Source organism: Phyllobates terribilis, unplaced genomic scaffold, assembly GCF_046119375.1.
Source record: "Phyllobates terribilis strain yellow unplaced genomic scaffold, ASM4611937v1 Scaffold_1__5_contigs__length_1240528914, whole genome shotgun sequence".
Lineage (NCBI taxonomy): Eukaryota > Metazoa > Chordata > Amphibia > Anura > Dendrobatidae > Phyllobates > Phyllobates terribilis.
In genome coordinates this window covers 811,528,076-811,548,578 of record NW_027362761.1, presented here as the reverse complement: position 1 = coordinate 811,548,578, position 20,503 = coordinate 811,528,076, and the positions used below count along the sequence as shown (strand labels likewise).

General features: G+C 41.5%; 1 protein-coding gene across 6 annotated transcripts in view; it reads right to left on the bottom strand.

Annotated features, from left to right (window-relative positions):
* PTPN13 (protein tyrosine phosphatase non-receptor type 13) overlaps positions 1 to 20,503 on the bottom strand; it is a 388,996-nt gene that overhangs the window by 167,894 nt on the left and 200,599 nt on the right. The window contains exon 1 of one of the 6 annotated variants that reach the window (XM_073637142.1): positions 5,157 to 5,199. The exons of the other annotated variants lie outside the window; for them this stretch is intronic. Within the exon in view, the coding sequence (XP_073493243.1) occupies positions 5,157 to 5,184 (28 nt within the window). The 5' untranslated portion in view covers positions 5,185 to 5,199. Of the gene's footprint in view, positions 1 to 5,156; positions 5,200 to 20,503 lie in introns of those variants that run through there. 6 annotated transcript variants of the gene reach the window in all.

Here is a 20,503-nt window from a genome sequence, read left to right as displayed (position 1 = left end):
GTGTCCAAACTTTTGGTCTGTACTGTATATACCAGGATGGGGGATATTAGCACAGAATTGGGGTACATTACCCCTATAACAGTGTCAGCAGCAGATCCCCCCAATAACAGTGCATCATGACCACGCTTACATTTTTTTTTCTATTTTCCGCCTCTAAAACCTGGGTGTGTCTTATAGTCCGAAAAATATGGTACTTTTAACAAATAAAATGGATTTAACCAATAAGTAATTTTCTGATGATAACGTCCCTTTAACCTCTTTACCCCCAAGCCTGTTTTCACTTCAGACCAATGTAAGTTTATGAGGTAATAACTCTGGAACACTTTTTGTGACACATTATACTTCATGTTAATGGTAAGTTTTATATGATATTGTGAAGAATATTGGAGATATAATTCCATGTCAATCATTGTATCCTGAGATTATAAAAGAAAACATTTCTCCCTCTCTCTATCACTGATATGATTTGCGTTAATTTATGAAAATTTGACAAAAAAGTGAAAATTTTGCAATTTTCAAACTTTTATGCCCTTAAATCAAAATATATATCAAACCAAATAGATTATAAATAACATTTGCAACATGTCTAATTTACATCAGAATCATTTTTGAAACCTAATTTATTTTAGAAAGTTAGAAGGGTTCAGCAATTTTTCCTTTTTCCAACAAAATTTACTAAATACATTTTTTTAGGGACCACATCACATTTGAAGTGATGGAAGGAATAAATGAACATTTTAATATTCCCACAAAAATGTTGCTTTCTCCCGAGTACATAGATACCCCATATGTGGTGGAAAAATGCTGTTTGGGCGCATGGCAGGGCTTGGAAGGAAAGGAGCACCATTTGACTTTTGGAACGCAAATTTGGCTGGAATAGATAGCGGATGCTATGTCGCATTTACAGAACCCCTGATGTGCCTAAACAGTGGACCCCCCCACACACACACACACACAATTGACCCCTTTTTAGAAACTACACCCCTCAATGAATTTATTTAGAGGTGTGGGGAGCACCTTGAACCCACATGAACATGAAAAAATACATTTTTCCCACAAAAATGTTTTTGCCCAAAATGTTTCATTTTCACAAGGGTAACCGGAGAAATGGACTATACAATTTGCTGTGCAATTTCTACTGAGTATACTGATACCTCATATGTGCTGGAAAACTACTGTTTGGGCGCACGATACATAAATACAGGGAATTCAGGTCCAATAACCAAATATATGAACCCCTGGTGCACTGACGAAGCTGTGGTCCGACAGAGACACGAGTGCAGTGACATGCATAGGGTCATCTGTGGTGCAGGTAGTAGTATGTTTCCTTACAGCCTCCCTTTATTATAAGTACTATGTGACTTTTATTATATGTACTATATGGGTGGTCTGTGTAGCAAATATTTTAAAGGGATGATCTATAATACTTGATTGAAGGTATATGCTATAATATATACTGGTTTATCTCTGTTTTTGCCTGCACCAGGGATTCTCATATTTGGTTATTGGACCTGAATTCCCTGTATTTATGTACCTATGTACATTGTTGTTTTAAATGTTTTTTCTTGCTCATCGTTATGTTATGTTATTCCATAAATAAAGTCTTTTGATATTTTCCTATAATCTTGGGTGTGCAAGCTCTCTATTGCCTTGCGTCATTTCTTGGCTTTTTGTGATAGTCTTGTGTCACCCTGGCCTGGATGCCACAAATATAATAAAGCTGTGTCTGAGAGCAAGGGGGAGGTTCTCTAGTCAGGGGAACATTAGCATGCAATACCTCCTGTCTCAGGCCAGTAGGGGGAGCAGGCTGCCCCTATAAAAGCTGGAACTGGAGGCAGGGTTAGGGAGAACTGGACGACCTGTCTCAGGACTGAGACGTGTCCCAGAGCAGAGAGGGACAGTTGTATTGCACCCTAAGAGGAAGTGTGGCAGTAGAAGAGCCACAAGCCAGAGACAAGAGGCGAAGTGAGCCTGTCTTGGCAGACAAAGAACTCCATTTTACCAGACTTTGATGTCTGAGGCTGTGAGGATTCCACGTCCTGACGCAGATAACCAGTCCGCAGGGGACTGTATGTTCCTTGGCCTGAGAAGCCCGGAGGCTCTGCCACAACAGAAGGGACCAGCAAAGCCGTACCAGGCCGGGAGTAAAAAGGGACCCACGTTGCAGGCCATACAGGCGAGAATACACGGTGAGCTCGGACCGTGGGCTGTTACCCTACCAGGAGGAGATAGCCAGAAGGAGTGCAGAGAGCACGGTAGGCCTACACCCTCACCCTGACCAGGGCCAATTTCCCAATTGCTCTCAGACATCCAGGTCCCCTCCTAGCCGAGACTGTTTGTGGGTCAGTTCACCTGTTCTAGTAAAGACCCTGGACTGCAACCTGTTGTCTGCGTGCTCCTTGCTCCTCCAGCACTAATGGTACTGGGACGCCCTACACCATCACCCCCATCTTCCATTATACTGCCCTGGGGCCGCACTCTTCCCGTGGGGAGTCACACCATCCCAGCTGCATACATCATCAGTCCCAGCAGTCTGCCTTGCAGCGGCGGTTCCTAATAACCGCAATCCACGGGTGGCGTAGTCGGACATCACTTAAAACTTATAAAGGGACTACCACTGGTCTGACCACCCTGAGCCACGGACCGGGTCGCCACTACTACCCCCATCGTTACCCTATTGCCCGGATCCGAGTGCCCCACGGCCCAGGGGGCGAGTCAGTCTCATGGTTTGCTTTATGTAGCACCCCTTTGCTATTATTTTTAGCTGTGTCCACCCACCCATCTTTTGCTTTGTCCAGATTGTAGACACCATGCCATATTTGAGCCCCTAACATGCTGAAACCCCCACAAGGGACCCTATTTTGGAAACTACACTCTTTGAGGAATTCATGTAGGGGGGTAGTGAGCATTTTTAACCCTCAGGCAATTCATAGTATTTTAAAACATTGGGCTGAGTAAATGGAAAATTACCATTTTTTACCTAAAATTTTGCAAGCCCCGAGTTTTTAATTTTCAAAAGGGGTAATAGGAGAAAAACAAACAGTACAATTTGTTACATAATTTGTCATGAGAAGGCCAATACCCCATATGTGGTCAGAAACTACTTTTGAGGCACAGTGAAAAGCTCAGAGGGGAAGGAGCCCCATACTGGAGTGCAGATTTTGCTGGACTGGAATAGTTCAAAAGGTGACATATTAAATTGGCAAAGCCCCTGAGGTGCCAGAACAGCGGAACCCCTCCACAAGAGACCATATTTTACAGTATAAGCTACAGAAATGCCAAACATGTGGATAAGAAAAGTGGTTTAGGTACACTGTGGAGCTCAGAAGGGAAGGATCTGGATTTGAGAGAGCAGATTTTACTGGATTTCTTTCTTTCGGGGAAGCCTTAGATCGTTTTCACAGCCTTTGTGTTACCAGTAAAGTGGAAGCCCCCTATATTTCCATTGATAGATGACAGACCTGAGTGGGGACTTTTTTTTTGTGGATTGAGTTGAAGCTTTTTTTAGGAACATTTTATTGGGAACATTTAACATAATATTTTGGATCACATTTATCCTGCGCTCTGCACTGAGCACTTACATTAAGGTTTCCATCTAAATTTTCGAAATACATGATTCAGAGGAAACCCCCAACTATAACGAGGCAGCAAAGTTACTCTGAACTCTAAACTGAAAAGAATGAACTGGAGTATAAGTTGGTATGCACTAATGCTTTTACTTACAGAAGGGTATAGGTTCATTTTGTTTCTGTCTTAGGGTTACTCTGGACTCTGTCTGACGTCTGATCAATGGTGTCTTTAGTTTCAGAGGTACACAAAACTGTGGCCGAACGCGCTTTTGTGCTTGCCTAAAAAGACGCTTAAAAAGACAGACACTGCCAGATCGAAGGCCAGAGAAAGTCCAAAGTGAATCACGTATTTCAGAGATTTATATGTAAAAACCGATGTAGACACTCAGCGTAGAGTGCAGGATAAATATGAGCCTACCATTACTGCAATTTTTGGGATGCAGAATTGCAAAATAAACAAATCAATAGTAGGTCAAGGATTCATTTTATTTATTTTTTATGCTGTTCTTCATGCAGAATAAGTGATTTGACGACTTTATTTTTCGGGTCAGTGTGATTATAGAGTTGCCAGATTTATACTGTTTTTTTTTTCATGTTTGGCTGTTATCACACATTAAAAAAACAAAAACTTGTTTTTCTCTTTTTTAGAAAAAAAAGTTTTTGCATTGCCATATTTTGAGAGCTATCATTTTTTTTACATTTCTGCCGACAGAGTCATGTGAGGGATTGTTTTTTGTGGGACGAGTTGACGTTTTTATTGGTACCATTTTCGGGCACATAACGTTTTTTCATTGCTTTCTATTCAAATTTTTGTGAGGCAGAATGAACAAAAACCAGCAATTCAGAAATAGTGTTACAAAAAAAGAGGCAGGTCCCGGCACTCAAGTGTTGAAGATTAATTCATTTATTCCACATATCAAATCAATCGATTAATACGGCTGTCTGCGATACAGTGACACCACATTTATCACTTAAGCCAATCTCCCGGCGGCGATCACGTGGACACCGCTCCTGTTCCCATACGATCACTAAAAAATAGGATGTACCGGTACATCCAATGTTGGGAAGGGATTAACATAGACAGGTGGATCATCATGGAAGCATCAGCACAGGCGTGGCATAGATTGATAAGGTGAGTATTACTCCTATTGTTGTTTTGCACCATTGTAAACAGTTTATAAAAAACTCATGGGTTGGTTAAGCCTTAAAAAAGTACATTTGCCAAAAAATGTTTAGCACAAGATAAATAATTGTCAAATACACAAACATTCTTACATTAATAAAATGTATGTGTGAAATAAACCTTTTAATGGTACGGTATACGGCAGGGTTTATTGGGTAAGGCTTTGGCTTGCCCTGATAGTCCCACTGTTAGCAAATCTAAAGCCAAAGTGTAAATACATTCCTGAATTAAACAGTTTTTGACTCTTCTTCACCTGTAATTTACTATAAAGTGTAATTTTTTAGCCATTATCCCATAGGAATACTGTTTTCTTCATTTGAAGTACAATATGCTCTGAACAAAACCACCCAGACATAATAACGACGAACAATGAGTCTAGCAAAGAAATATTTCAAAGCCCTCACCTGCAAGGATAGCACAATGGAAGGGCATGCAAAGTGCTGGATTTGTTCTATAACCCCCGCCCAGACCAGACACTATCAAGGTGATGATCTATCAGACAACTGGATAAACTGGATAAAGGGTGGGTTAGACAGACGCACCTCTTCTAAGCTCCAACAGAGAGTTATGGCCTCCAGGAGAATAACGATTGGACTTATTTAATTCAGCACTATGTGCAATATTCTTGTTTGAGTATAAGGTTGACATGCCGAATGCATCAAATTGTAAAGGCCGAGTCCAAAAAGACATGAGCACAGCAAGAATATCATTTTGTTTCATGAAATAAGACATACGAGGCTGTGAACACAGTTCATGGCCTAGTTGGGGAACACTGGAAACTCAGAAACATTGTCACATACAGTTTTTTTGTTATGATGCTCACAACTACTTGGGGTTGAGGCCAAATAATATGACACATGCACTCCATCATTTGCACGAGCATTCAAGTCATTTGCTTTATTTATAATTCTCTCTTATTTCCAGAATAATTTTAGTATTAGCATATTGTTAATGTACAATAATCAACAAAAAATCTACATACCCTATATTGGAAGCAATATCTACGATATTTGTGCCCATCAATATTGGAATCCACAATTCTGATTATTATTTGTTAAAATTACTCAGCTAATCTATTTATATGATTTCCAAAAATGTGCTTGATCCCTCCATGACAATGATCAAAGCTGGACCTTAGATATATGTGAAAGTTATGTCATGGGATCAGAAAAAAATCTGAGTTTTATGATCAGATTTTATCATAACATATTAATTTTAAATAACATAGCTGTAATTACTGTCCACTAGTTACTTGGGGATATTCATAGACACAAAGTTTGATGCAGCTGGAAATAAAGGGGATTTCTGTGGTAGAGCTTGCTAATACCCACATGAACAGTTTGTCCCAAATCATACATATAGGGGTACAATAACCATTATAGAGCGGATTTAACCACATCAACAAGGTCTTTGGTATAATACATAAGAAAAGGTGGATGTTTGATTCCTAACCGTAATAAGTGGGTTAACGGGATTCAGGGTCCCCATTGATTGTCACTCAACGAAAATATTCACAAGTGCCTACTTTGTTCCTGCTGTGACAGTTCAGAGGCGTTGTTCCTGCTGTGAAGTTCCAAGTAACTGCATTTTGATTCTATTTTAGAAGAAATCCTTCTATACTATGGGATTCCCCCCAAAATTTAAATTGATCAAATGTATACATGTTTTTGGTATCAGCAGATTATTAGAAGGTATTATGCTGTTACAACAGATTCCACAAACGTGGGTGTTGGATTTTCTATTGTGTTATTTTTATTATTTTATTTTTTATTATTATTATCATTGTTACTTTTAATTTTAATTAAAAAAAAAAAAAAATACTACAATTTTCCCAAGCCACAGCAATGTCTAAATATAAACAAACAAAACAAAATCTAAAAATTAACAAACATTTAGAAGATAAATTATTCCAGTCGGTCCTTACCTCCCTTTCTTATATCATGGGTTTCTTCCGTCTTGCTTCATTATTTTTTTTTAAGGCTCACTTGGACTAGATTTCTAAATGTTACAATACCATATTTGAAGGCATCAGAAGATAAAAGGCTTTAGTTAAAACCAATAAACACACCAAATACTGCCAAAAGAAAATCAACGCGCGTGGAACAAAAAGGCTGCTTTAGTACGTCCTACATAGATAGACTTCAGTGCAGAGCAGCCCCTGTGAGCAGTTTTTGTAAGTTCCCCACATAAGGTCTATTTTACAGGCAGTCTACGACTAGTATGATTTATTTCATATGAGACGCAGTTCAACATTAACAAAACTGCCAAGATGATGAGGAGTTCATCATTTCATACATTTCCAGGAGACACCCTGAATTAACTTTACAGCCCATAATGACTAAAGCCTATTGTTAAATATTCATCTTTGACACATCATCCACCATTGCTATAGGATTTCAAAGCATTCACATGTGACGTCCTCCAATGCTCTTTTATTTAACTTGCCTTGCAAAATCAAGGGTAGGTTAAACCTGAAATGCACCATGGCAGAATAAACTTTTACAAAAACATTAATTATCCAGGATGAGGTATGCAAGCTCAGGCAAGATCAGTATGATGAGGTCCGCCCTTCTGACTGAGACACCTATTACAATAAATACTGTTTAAAAAACAAAAATTGCCATTTGTTAACTCCTATACTACGTGAAAAGATTTCCACAATTATTACCAAAAACAGGCCTGTGTATAAAAGGGACATAAAAAGAGCATTAACTCGCATCTAATTACTTAAACAGTAATGACCATGTAAATACTTATTGAGTTTAGAAAAAAAAACTTTCCCTTTTACAATTTTACTATACAAGTAGGTTCAGAAATATTTAGACAGTGACACAAGTTTTGACATTTTAGCTGTTTACCAAAACATATTGAAGATACAATTATATAATCAATATGGGCTTAAAGTGCAAAATCTCAACTTTAATTTGAGGGTATTCACATCCTAATTGGAATAAGAGTTTAGGAATTACAGCCTCTTTTTAAAGGGCTCAAAAGTAATTGAACAATTTTCTCAAAAGCTCTTTAATGGGCTACATGGGCTATTCCTTTGTTATCCATCAATTAAACAGGTAAGAGGTCTGGAGCCATTTCCAGGTATGGCATTTGCATTTGGAAGCTGTTGCTGTGAACTCACAACATGAGGTCAAAGGAGTTCTCAATGGAAGAGAAACAGAGAATCTTTAGGCTGAAAAAAAAGAAGAAATCCATCAGAGATATAGCAGAAGTGTTAGGGGCACGCTAAATCAACAGTTTGGTACATTCTGCAAAAAACAAACAAACTGCACACTGGTGAGCTTGGGAACGCAAAAAGGCCTGAATGTCCAAAGAAGACAACAGTGGTGGATAATCGCAGAATCCTTTCTATGGTGAAGAAAAACTCCTTCAGAACATCCACCCAAGTGAAGAACACTCTCTAGGAAGTAGGTGTTTCAGTATCTAAGTCTACCATAAAGAGAAGACTTCATGAGAGCAAATACAGAGGGTTCATCACAAGGTGCAAACCATTAATCAGCCTTAAAAATACAAAGGCCAGATTAGACTTTGCCAAAAAATATCTAAAGAAGCCAGCCCAGTCCTGGAAAAGCTTTTCCTTGGACAGATGAAACTAAGATCAACATGTACCAGAATGATGGGAAGAAGAAAGTATGGCAAAGACTGGGAACGGTTCATGATCCAAAGCATACCACATCCTCAGTAAAACAAGGTAGAGGCAGTGTGAGGGCATGGGGATGAAAGGCTTCCAATGGCACTGGGTCATTAGTGTTTATTGATGATGTGACTGAAGATAGAGGCAGCTGGATGAATCCTGAAGTGTACAGGGCTATACTTTGTGCTTAGTGTCAGAAAAATATTAAGAAAATATTAAGAATTTCTCCCTCCCAGACCCCTCTTCATCCCCCCTCGCCTATAGTATTTGGCAGAGGAGAGGAGCTGACACTCCATGCAGCTGTTCCCATGCAAATTAAGCACACAGCAGAAGTAGCTGTAAGCAAATGCTAGCATAAAAGGTGCTATAAACCCAATTAGCATGCGAGTGTGTTTTCCAGTGACACAGGCTTGCGACAATTTACATCTAGCTGAGGAAGATTAATCCCTAGCTTCAAAGGGAATTCAACAGAAATCTTTAGCCGGGTCGGCGCCGACACGGAATATGGAATATCTAAAGTACTATACCTCCGATAATAATGGGACCCATATTTTTAGTGGCAGGGTCAGCTAAGGAACAATATGCTTATTTTTCCGTAGCTGTGAGCTCACCCGGGGAGCTGTGGCGCAAAAGATCCAGAATAACGGACCGCAGCTATGCCATGTGTAGTCTCTACAGAAAGATAAATTCATAATAAAAAATATGGTATCACTTTTGGGCTTTTGCTATCAACCAGCGATAAGTTATTCCAGATGTTAGGGATTCTAATAAAAATATGAAGGCTGGAACCCAGCCCACATGATGTCAGCACAAGGGGCGTGTGGGCCGATCTCCCACTTCAGCATAAAAGACACAGCCAAAGGTGGATCAGTAAGTATGTTGGAAGTACATACTGATGTGTAACAAGGGTTACGTTCACTGAACGGTCCAATAGGAGCGCTACCCTCCAACTATACTGAGTTGTCTCTGCAAACTTTATAGTAAGTTTCTTCTTTAATCCTGTTTATTTTGTGCAACCGTTTATTCTGTACTGTAAATGTCCCCCTTTGTAAAACCTTTTGTATATTGTTCATAAACACTGCCTCCCTTTTGGATTAAATATAAAATTTAATAGTCCTGTTTCTTTTTTCCTGTAATCGTTCCTCCCCCAAAGCCATATACGCTACCAGAATGCAGGCGTCTGACCAGGCCTGTATTATATTTCAAACTCGGTCGGTGGTGGCAGCGAATAGTAATAAGTGGGTTATCGTGAAGCTGGCAGTGACCGTACTGGGCGTATACACATATTCCATGCGTTGGGATCCGGAGGTGTGTACGCCATATGCTCACTGGGCGCTTGCCGATACCTACGTAGTGAGAAATCGGGGTCGTGTGTGCACGAATCACTGCTCAATCTTGACAGAGTGACGGCAATGGTGGGATATTGTGTGATCTCCCCAGTGTCGTCACTGTTGTTCCATGACAAACTGGTGGCAAGTGGTGAGATATTACAGAACATTAGTGGATTGAGCAATCATTCCTATCACTGAAAACTTGCACAGTTATTGCGAGAATTCTGTGCAAAGTTTTAAGAAATCAGACTGTGTTTTAATATTTTTTTTACCTGGGACATTACTGTACGTGTAGCAGTTGCATCCCCCTCCCTTCTCTTGTTTTTCTGTCCTATTATTTGGCAATGATGGCTACGCGTGGAGAGCCCTGGTAACACCAGCAGTCAGAGGACGCTATCCCTGCTCTCTGTGAGCTGAGACAAATTGATCCCACGAGCAAAAACAAGGCCAAATGATGAACTGTTGCAAAGTGCCGCAGAGCCAGTCCGACAGTAGAGCCTTGATGGTGGTGTGGCCAGCCAAGGCCCGGATGGCGCTGCTGCAGGGGTGCCACCTGTGATTGCCAGTCAGACTCGCAGCCAGGGTAGTGTGGACCCCTACCTGCAGATGGCCTTGGAGAAGCTCGCTGCAGACGATCGTGACGGACGATCCTTAAATTCCAGGAGCGAGAGGCTGAGCTACAGGCCCAAGGTGACAGAGAAGAGTGACAGGCCCAAGCCAACTGACAGTACCAGCTGGAGCTATCCCAGATTCAGAAGGAGTCATCCTCCACAGAGACCCCTGAGTCCAACAGTGCCGACTGTTTTAAACCCAGTCCTGTGCATTTCCCTGTGATGGAAAAGGATGGGGACTTGGCCATATTTCTGTGGGGATTTGAAAAAGCCTGCAAACATTACCAGCTGTCTGAAGCCCAGGGGGCCAGGTATTTAACCCCTGGGCTCAGAGAAAAAGCTCTGGAAGTGTTTGCTTCTCTCCCTTGAGAACAAGATGGAGACTATGAGGCCGTCAAGCAGGCCCTGATAAAAAAAGTACCAGCTGACTCCGGCGGTTTATCGGAAAAAGTTCAGAGCCCTCCAACATGGACCACATGACAGCTATGGAGATGTGGTAGATGGGTTCAGGACCAACTTTGTGCAGTGGGTCCAGGGACTGTTAGTCACCACCTTCGAGGACCTGAAGGATCTGATGGTGAAGGACCAGTTTCTTCATCTTTGCCCTGTGGAAGTGCGACAGTTTGTATTGGATAGGGAGTCAAAGGAGGCCGCCAAAGCAGCTCATATCGCAGATACCTATGAGGCCAATCGCACACCAGAGGTGCAGAAGTCGGCTGCCACCAGTTGGAAAGGGGGAAAGCCTACAACCACCCCCAGTGTTCCAGCCAGCCGGCCCTCAGCGGGTTCTGACCCATCTCCCAGCACCCAGCCTGCATTTGACTCCCGTAAGTGTTATACGTGTGACCAAACGGGTCACACCAGCCTTGTCTGCCCAGAGAGGCAGAAGATGGACCCCACACCTGAGGCCCCAAGGCCTACTGCAGCCATTCTTTTTGTGGGTGGGGCAGTTGATTGGGTCCGTGAGAACTTACAACCGGTTACCGTGGGCAACACCGTTACTGTTGGCCACAAGGACACTAGCGCAGAACGCACCCTCATCTGCCCTTGGTTCGTGTTACCAGAAGAACTCATTCCTAGGAAGACCCTGACTGTCACCGGGTTTGGGGGTGTTCGCTGTCCCATACTGATGGCCCGAGTTTTCCTGGACTGTGGTGCGGGGAGGGGGTTAAGGGAAGTGGGGGCGTCGGAGAATCTCCCCACTAATGTGCTATTGGGAACTGATCTGGGACGGTTGGTTGCCCGATACATTCCTGACAACCCTCCCAGATCTGATATGTCATGTAATGCCACTGTCAATAATGTCAATGTCATGTATAATAAAAATGTGTGTTGTGGTAAAGGGGAACTCAGCCACATCACGCCGCGGGGTGATGCTGCTGAGGATCCACAAAGACGAGCCAGCATAAGTGCTATGGGCAAGGGGAGCAGGTACGGACACCAGGAAGCAGGTCGTCCCGTCCAGTGTCACGCCAGATGGTGATATGGTCGGTGGTAGCTGCCCTATGAGTAGCACAGCTCCAAAGATAATGAGAAAGGATGGGGAGAAGCACAGGGATCATAAGGAAAGTGGTCCTGTGCCGCCGACCAGTGTCACGACGGACTGTGACATGGCCGGTCGTGGCTACCCCATCGAAAGCGCGACTCCCAAAATAAACATGATGGCGGGAAGGGTAGGCTCCACAACCGTGCACGGTAAAAGAAATGTGTGTCCCCCTGTCTGTCAGGAGTATGGGAGGAAGGTACCCATAGCCTGTCAGAGGTGTGGGAAAAATATTCTCCAAACCGGTCAGGGTGATTGGAAAGCTGGATCACCAGGCGGTCAGAGTGGTGGGCGAGTTGGGTACATTGGTTGTCGGATCAGCAGGAAGGGTGGGCCGCGAGGTAGGCTTAAGGGGAGGGATCGGTAAATCGGCCCCTACGCTACCTCAAAGAGGGGGAGATGTCAGAAAAATATTAAGAATTTCTCCCTCCCAGACCCCTCTCTTATAGTATTTGGCAGAGGAGAGGACCTGACACTCAATGCAGCTGTCCCCATGCAAATTAAGCCCACACAGCAGAAGTAGCTGTAAGCAAATGCTAGCACAAAAGGTGTTACAAACCCAATTAGCATGCGAGTGTGCTTTGTAGTGACACAGGCTTGCGACAATTCAAATCTAGCTGAGGAAGATTAATCCCAGCTTCAAAGGGAATTCAACAGAAATCTTTAGCCGGGCCGGTGCCGACACGGAATATGGAATATGTAAAGTTCTATACCTCCGATAATAATGGGACCCATATTTTTAGTGGCAGGGTCAGCTAAGGAACAATATGCTTATTTTTCCATAGCTGTGAGCCCATTCAGGGAGCTGTGGCGCAAAACTACCAGAATAACAGACCGAAGCTATGCCATGTGTAGTCTCTATAGAAAGGTAAATTCCTAATAAAAAATATGGTATCACTTTTGGGCTTCTGCGATCAACCAGCGATAAGTTATCCCAGAAGTTAGAGATTCTAATAAAAATATGAAGGCTAGAGCGCAGCCCACATGATGTCAGCACAAGGGGCATGTGGGCCGGTCTCCCCCTTCAGCATAAAAGACCCAGCCAAAGGTGGATCAGTTCTTATGTTGGAAGTACATATTGATGTGTAACAAGGGTCACATTCGCTGAAAGGTCCAATAGAAGCGCTTCCCTCCAACTATACTGTTCATTTTTGTTCATTTTGTGCAACCGTCTATTCTGTACTGTAAATGTCCCCCTTTGTAAAACCTTTTTTATAATTTTCATAAACCCTGCCTCCCTCTTGGATTAAATATAAAATTTAATAGTCCTGTTTCTTTTGTCCCGTAATTGTTCCTCCCCCGAAGCCATAGACGCTACCAGAACGCAGGCGCCTGACCATGGCCTGTATTATGTTTCAAACTCGGTCGGTGGTGGCATCGAATAATAATAAGTGGGTTATAGTGAAGCTGGCAGTGACCGTACTGGGCGTATACACATATTCCATGCGTTGAGATCCGGAGGTGTGTACGCCATACGCTCAGTGAGTGCTTGCCGATACCTACGTAGTGAGTAATCGGGGTCGCGTGTGCACGAATCCCTGCTCAATCCTAACATAGTGACGGCAGTGGTGGGATATTGTGTGATCTCCCCGTTGTCCTTGCTGACGTCCCTGACACTTAGATTCAACCAAATGCAGCAAGTTTGATTGGAAAGCGCTTCACAGTAGAGATGGACAATGACCCAAAACATACTGCAAAAGCAACCCAGGAGTTTTTTTTAAGGCAAAGAAGCGCACTATTCTGCAATGGCCAACTTCAGCCCCTAAAATGAGGAGGATTTGTAGAAAAATGGCTCCAATTCATAAAGGTTTCACAGAATATTTTTGTTCAACCCCTTCAATTAAACCTGAAAGTCTACACTTTAATTGCATTTCAGTTGTTTAATTTTAAATAAAAAATAATTGCATGCAGAGCCCAAATCACGAAGATTCGTCACTTTCCAAATATTTCTCAACCTAATTGTATGTTCACACTACTTTAATTTCTATCTATACATTTTTCAACTATTTTTTTTCTACTTCACTATGGATATAAATAAAGGCTAAAACAACTACATGGAGTACAAGGTGGACTCACGTTTCCTAAAACTCCATAGGATTGTTCTGAAGATTAGATTTGTTTATTTGCATCCCATCTATAGAACAGCCTAAATCTGACCACATATTAGACATTTCTGGTTTAAACACAAAAGGGCTCGACATACATAGACAGTGGAAGATATTACTAGAAAAGTCACTCTTCTGTGTTGGATTTGCTTCAGTTCAGTTGTTTGGTGCAGTCGTTGGCAATATTTAGTACGTTATTCATGCCAAGGAACATCCCATCAAAAGATGCCCTTCATCGGTCATAGGGCAGCACAGAGATTGGTCTGCCGATTGTCAAGGATTTATCATTTCAACCTTTGCACTGTAAATTATAAAAGGGCATTCATACAGCAACCATATAAGATTTGTAGAGTATGGCCAGCTTTAGAAATACCTTATAAGTAAAGAAACTATTCCTTTCCATGAAGCACTGATCAGAGGGCAGACATCTGGGAAGGAAATCCAATAGGTTCATCCTAGAATGTATTTCTTAAAGAGGTTGTCCACTACTTTTACACTGATGACCTATCCTTAGGATGGGTCATCAATGTCTGATCGACCAGGGTCCGACACCTGGGACCTCCGCCGATCAGCAGTTATCCGTGTTGGCGGCCACCGGTCGTAAGTACTCACTTGTCGAGCTGGTCAATCTACTTCTAGTGGCCTCCTATTGATTTGAATAGGAGGTGGATGTGAAGTACCAAGCCCCGGCCACTACAAGTAGATGGGGCAGCTTGGCAAGTGAGTACTTCTGGCCGGTGATACCGTAAACAGTTGATCGGCGGAGGTGATGGGTGTCGGAACCCGGCAGATCAGACATTGATGACCTATCCTAAGGATAGGTTATCAATGTAAAAGTAGTGGGCAACCTGTTTAACACTTTACTTTTCTCTAGTTTCACCTAACTTTGGAATAGTTAATAAAGGAAAGTACAAAGTATGAAATGTTGAGATTTTCAATAGTACAAACTGATATTTATCGGAAAAAGAAGTAATAGCAAATTGCATTTTACTAAAACTGATAAATTATCTGTAGTAATAGGCAAAGATATAGCTAGCTTCCATATCCTAGAACTAGGATTAAAAGGTTAATTTTGGACTTACTTCCAAGCCAGTAGTTTAGTCTCCTTTCATACAAACCATTCGGTCAGGCTTACAGCACAAGTTTGGCAGAATTAAAATCACTTACCGTATATGAAAAGCTGTTCTTTAGCTCTTCAAATTAAAATACAATTGGCAAAAAAACGAAACATCCTGGCTTTGTTCAAAGGCACAGAGTCATACCCAAAGTTTCATTCACATGAATTGTACACCTACAGAAACCCTCTGCTGCCTCCTGACTAGGCCGCAGCTGAAGCCTGTGCTGCCATAACAGAGCACTGCTAAGCCACTTCAGAGCCAGTATAAGAAAAATACTCAGACAGCATCACATAATGGAAAAAAACCTATAAATAAACATCCGACAAAACGGCCATATGTATTAAATAAAACAGACCTTTATTGGAACAAGTAGGGTATATAGTGACACAGAAAAAAAGAGCATCCACATAATAGAAATTATCATATTAAAATGGCTAATGATATGCACACAGGGAATCAAAGTGATACTGCCACTGCCCTTAGATATAACCAACACTGCTATATCTGACCTGCTGCAATGGCAATATGTCAGTATAATTGGCAATGTAGCTTGTATTATATTAGAGCACCATCCACCATATATGACCAGCGGTTTTCCATGTTTTAATGTCCACTAATTTTTGCTGTGTTATAGTATATATTCAGCAATATAGCCATTTATGAACATTATATGTCCTCATACCTGCTGGTTGTGGTGTCCAGATATATCGGTGGCTGTCCCTGATGTATGTGTGATGCCCACCCCGACGCGCGTTTCGGTGCGTCCTTCCTCAGGGGGATGCTCTTTTTTTCTGTGTCACTATATACCCTACTTGTTCCAATAAAGGTCTGTTTTATTTAATACATATGGCCGTTTTGTCGGATGTTTATTTATAGGTTTTTTTCGATTTTGGTCCGATTGGTCCATCCAATCTAGTCAGCAGTCACACATTATCCATGATGTGGATGGTTAGGAGTATTAACATTATACATAAATTAGAATGTGTATTATCTGCTTGTTCTTTGCAATCCTTTAATTAGCATCACATAATGGTACAATGATGACGACCCTCTGCTGGATAGTAAGAGGACCCCAATGATGCTGAAACTTGGATACAGTTAGTATGTATAATTATCTTAGCGTTATGCCCTTCATGCTTCAAAACACATCAGCCCACTTTTCAATGTAAAACAAAGCCCATAAAAAGTTGTCAAATGCATAAAATTGTAATTTTTTTGTGTCATTGTTTACTGGGAGGGGATCCGGCCAACAAATTTTAAACATAAAATGGTGAAAATGGTGTCTGGAGTGTTCTTTTAACTCCATTGGCATATGACATACTTGTACGTCAAATGTCAGGTTCCTCACTTTGAAGTAGGCTAGGGAGTTATACCTCTGCAACATTCCCAGCAGATAATTGCTGTGTTATTAGCCATCAACCATCTATAACATCATAGAAGTCCGAGCTCCCCCTGCTGTTAACTACTTAAATGCTGCTGTCGATCTCTGACAGCAACATTTACAGAGGAAACTCAGCGTTGGGTGACGTCCATGGCTCGCTGACTTCACTTCTGAAGTGAGAAGTCTTTGTAGAAAAATGGCTGCAATTCCTAAACGTTTTGCAGGATATTTTTGTTCAACCTCTTTAATTAAACCTGAAAGTCTACACTTCCATTGCATCTCAGTTGTTTCATTTATATCCAGAATAGTGACATGCAGAGGCCAAATCATGAAGATTCAGTCACTGTCCTAATACTTCTAACTGTATACTGCAATACTGTGGTATTTCAGTAAATAGTACAATCAGCAGGTTCACGTCCCCTAAGAGGCATAAAGAAATAAAAAAATTAACATATTGGTATCTCTACATCTATAAAAGTCTGGTCTATCAAGTTACAAAATTAACCAAATCAGTAAAAGGCGTAATGAGAGAAAAAAATCAAAACAACAGAATTGTGGTATTTCGGCAACATGATCAAATTGTCAAATCAATAGAATTATAAGCTAAAGGTGCAGAAAACAAGTCCACAGCTCCATCGACGGACAAATAAAAATGGCACGGGTCTCGAAAAAAATTTTTGGGCCACTTAAGTAAAAAGAATACTTTACAAAATTGGTATTGCCACAATTGTACTAACCTGAAGAAACATAATGCCAGGTAAATTTTACCACAAAATGAACGTCATAAATAGAAAATCCTAAAAATAATTGCGGTTTTTTTTGCCCAATTTTTTTCCGTTTTCCAATAAATGTAATGGTAAAATGAATGGTGTGTTTCGAAACTACAACACATCCTACAAAAACAAGCCATTATACACCTATGTGGATGGAAAAACAAAAGGTTAAGGCTCTTAGAAGAAGAGGGGGACAAAACAAAAATGCAAACATAGAAAATTAATACCACCAAAAGAACCAATAGGTGTATATAGTCTCCAAAATTCATAAACTTTGTTGAAATTACCAATTTAAAAACAATATAAGCTCAACAGAGTAACGCAATGGAGGACCACATAAAACATTTACATAGTTATATCTAATTTCAATGGTATTGAATCATAGCCAGTCTACGTATATGTTTAAAGATATTGTTTAACAACACTCAAAATCAAATCCTTAATGGCTAAATATATATACTATATAGTGCAAGATTCTGGCATGTTTAAACAGATGGTATCGAACGCCTTGCAAGCAAGGAAATTACAAAAAGATAACTTACATAACCTACAGACTGGTGTGATATGTGGTCCTGGTGCAGCCTTGCACACAAGGCGTTCCATACCATCTGTTCAAACTGTTGAGCTTATATTGGTGACTTCAATAAAGTTCATGAATTTTAGAGACTATATACACCTATTGGTTCTTTTGGTGGTATTTGTAGTTCAGGTGTATCTCCAGTGATTATTACTTTGATAATTTATGCTCCTTATGTTGGTAGTCAAATATGGAAAATTGCCCAGCTGGGAAGGGGTTGAAAAGAACAATTAAAGCAATTAATAAATTATTTATGATTTCATTACAGGCATTACAAAACATGTGAGTGAAAACTAGTCCAAAATTTCCAAGTATAAATGCAGGACTCAATGCTCCAAAAATCGCTTTGGATCCAAATGATCTTTTTTAGTTCACAAAATATATGTAGTATTGGTGACGGAAGTAGTTTCCCTCTGACACTAAAAAGGGGTTAAAAAGCATGTTCCCAAAAGTTGGATCTCTCTGGGCTGCAGTTACCTCCAGTTAAGGGACAGCTGTGAAAATCCAGCCCAGTAGAGGAAGGAGGAACTAAGTGCTATTGCTGAGTACAGGAAGTGAACAGTTCAGTAGTGTATAGTACCTCAGAGTACTTGGAGCTCTATTTCTGGCTGCTAGGGTAGACGTGGGCCTAGTACCCCAGACAATGGATCATCAAACAGGAGAATCCCTCCACAAGAGTCCCCACCCCCCGTAGCCGACCTGGGAACCTCGAGAGAGTCGTCGAGGACCTGGGGGCGCATTCTATCTTCAGGACCGCAGAAGAAGTCAGGACTCAAGTCTAGGACATGTAGAGAATTAATATATATACTGTCACTGATATACTGTCACTGGTGAGGAAGATTCTCTAGGGTTAGAGAACAGAGCAACAGAGAGGCTTCACCTAAATTGGGACCCAGGGCTGAAGTTGTATCAAGTACCTGTGGGAAAGATGACAATCCGTTGGGCCTTATCCTTTATACCTGCCTGTAAATATTGTAAATACTCCCAGTTACCCAGTAAAGTCCCAGGTATTGTTATGAACTTTGTGTCCCCTGAATTCATTGCTGCCCTGGTTCCAGAAGAGAAATCTCTGGAGACAGAAGAGACCGGCTGGTCAGAAGTAAGTGGAACACACCACATACACCGCAACACATCAGAGGAAGGACACACTTTGTCTGTAAGGTGCCAGCGTGAGCATGGGCCACAACTCGCCCATGATTACCCCGCTGGGGCACCTTACATATACATCAAGTTTATTATATTCTCTTGAACTGGTCTGTTTTAGTAAGTGCTTGCAGTCCCTATGCAATAAGTCTGGAGCGCTATTTTTCAAGCAACAGCTTTGTGAAGGGCAGTGTATTATCAGTTCCCAATCAGAATTCTCCCTAAACAGTATCGACATTGACTGGAGACAGTCAGGGTATATAAGGAAATAGCCACCTGGACAGAGGTAAAGACTAATGTCGGAAACCTGCACTCTGAGGTGTATGAGGCGCCAGCCAACTGATGGTTGGGAGAGATGTTGGTTCTATATGTCCAATTTCAGACTGCCGATTGCATTGTCCTCCCAGAGATAAACCGTTTAGCTCCCAGAGCTAAAACAGCGCTCCTGTGTATGGGAGAGCTGTGTGAGTCAGCTGTCGACTGAACAGTCATCAGAAGCATTGTTTGACCGACAGCCATTTAATGTGTAAGATCCACTTTAGGGCCCTATTACACGGGCACATATCAACAGTATAATAAAGTCCGTCAGTGCTCGTTTAAAGGGACTCAGTCAGTACAGAATGACTGTTTAAACTAAATCCCAAGGCTTGGTGCTTCACTGCAGGGCCAATCATTTATATACACCTTCCCATCTGCTTGTTTTCCCTCTATCTCCACCCCCTTGATCATTGATTGACAGCTCTGGCTCCATAGAGCCAGAGAAGGGTGGAGATAGATGGAAAACAAGCAGGTGAGAAGGTGTATATAAATGATTGTCCCTGCCATGAAGCACAGAGCGCCTGTACTAGGTTTGAACATTCGGTCTCTGAAGTCCCTTTAAAGACATTCCCTTTTAAGAAGAGCTGCCAGCAAAGATCATTTTTAAGGCTGCATTAAAAGATTTGATCAGCTAACAAACAAGCCACTTACTCACTGCCAAGTTTACATCGGCCAATGATTAGCAATGTGTCTGTTAAAAGGCCTTAAATCAGAGTTATTTTTCAAGGTTTAACAAAGGGAATCTGTCACCAGCTTTTTGCCACCTAATCTGAGAGTAACATAATGTAGAGACAGAGACCCTTATTCCAGTGATGTGTCACTTATTCAGCTGCTTAGTGTAGTTTTGGGAAAATCACGGTTTTATTAGCAGAAGATTATCACTAGAGGATTAGAAATCCTGCTGCCAAGTAGTCCTCCATACTCAAGAGTTCTGTATCACTCTGTCCCCACCACTGTTTGGCAGATGTAAACTGTACATGGACAAACAGCTGCCAATCGGTGGGGTGGATGGAGTTATACTCAGCTCAGCATTCAACAAACTGATAAATCTGCAGGAGGTAAAACCGTGATTTTCTCAAAATTACAGCAAGCAGCCCAGTATGTGACACATTGTTGGAATCAGGGTCTTTGTCCCTACATTATGCTGCTCTCAGATGAAGTAGCAACAATCTGGTGACAGATTCCCTTTAAAGCCTTTCAGTTTA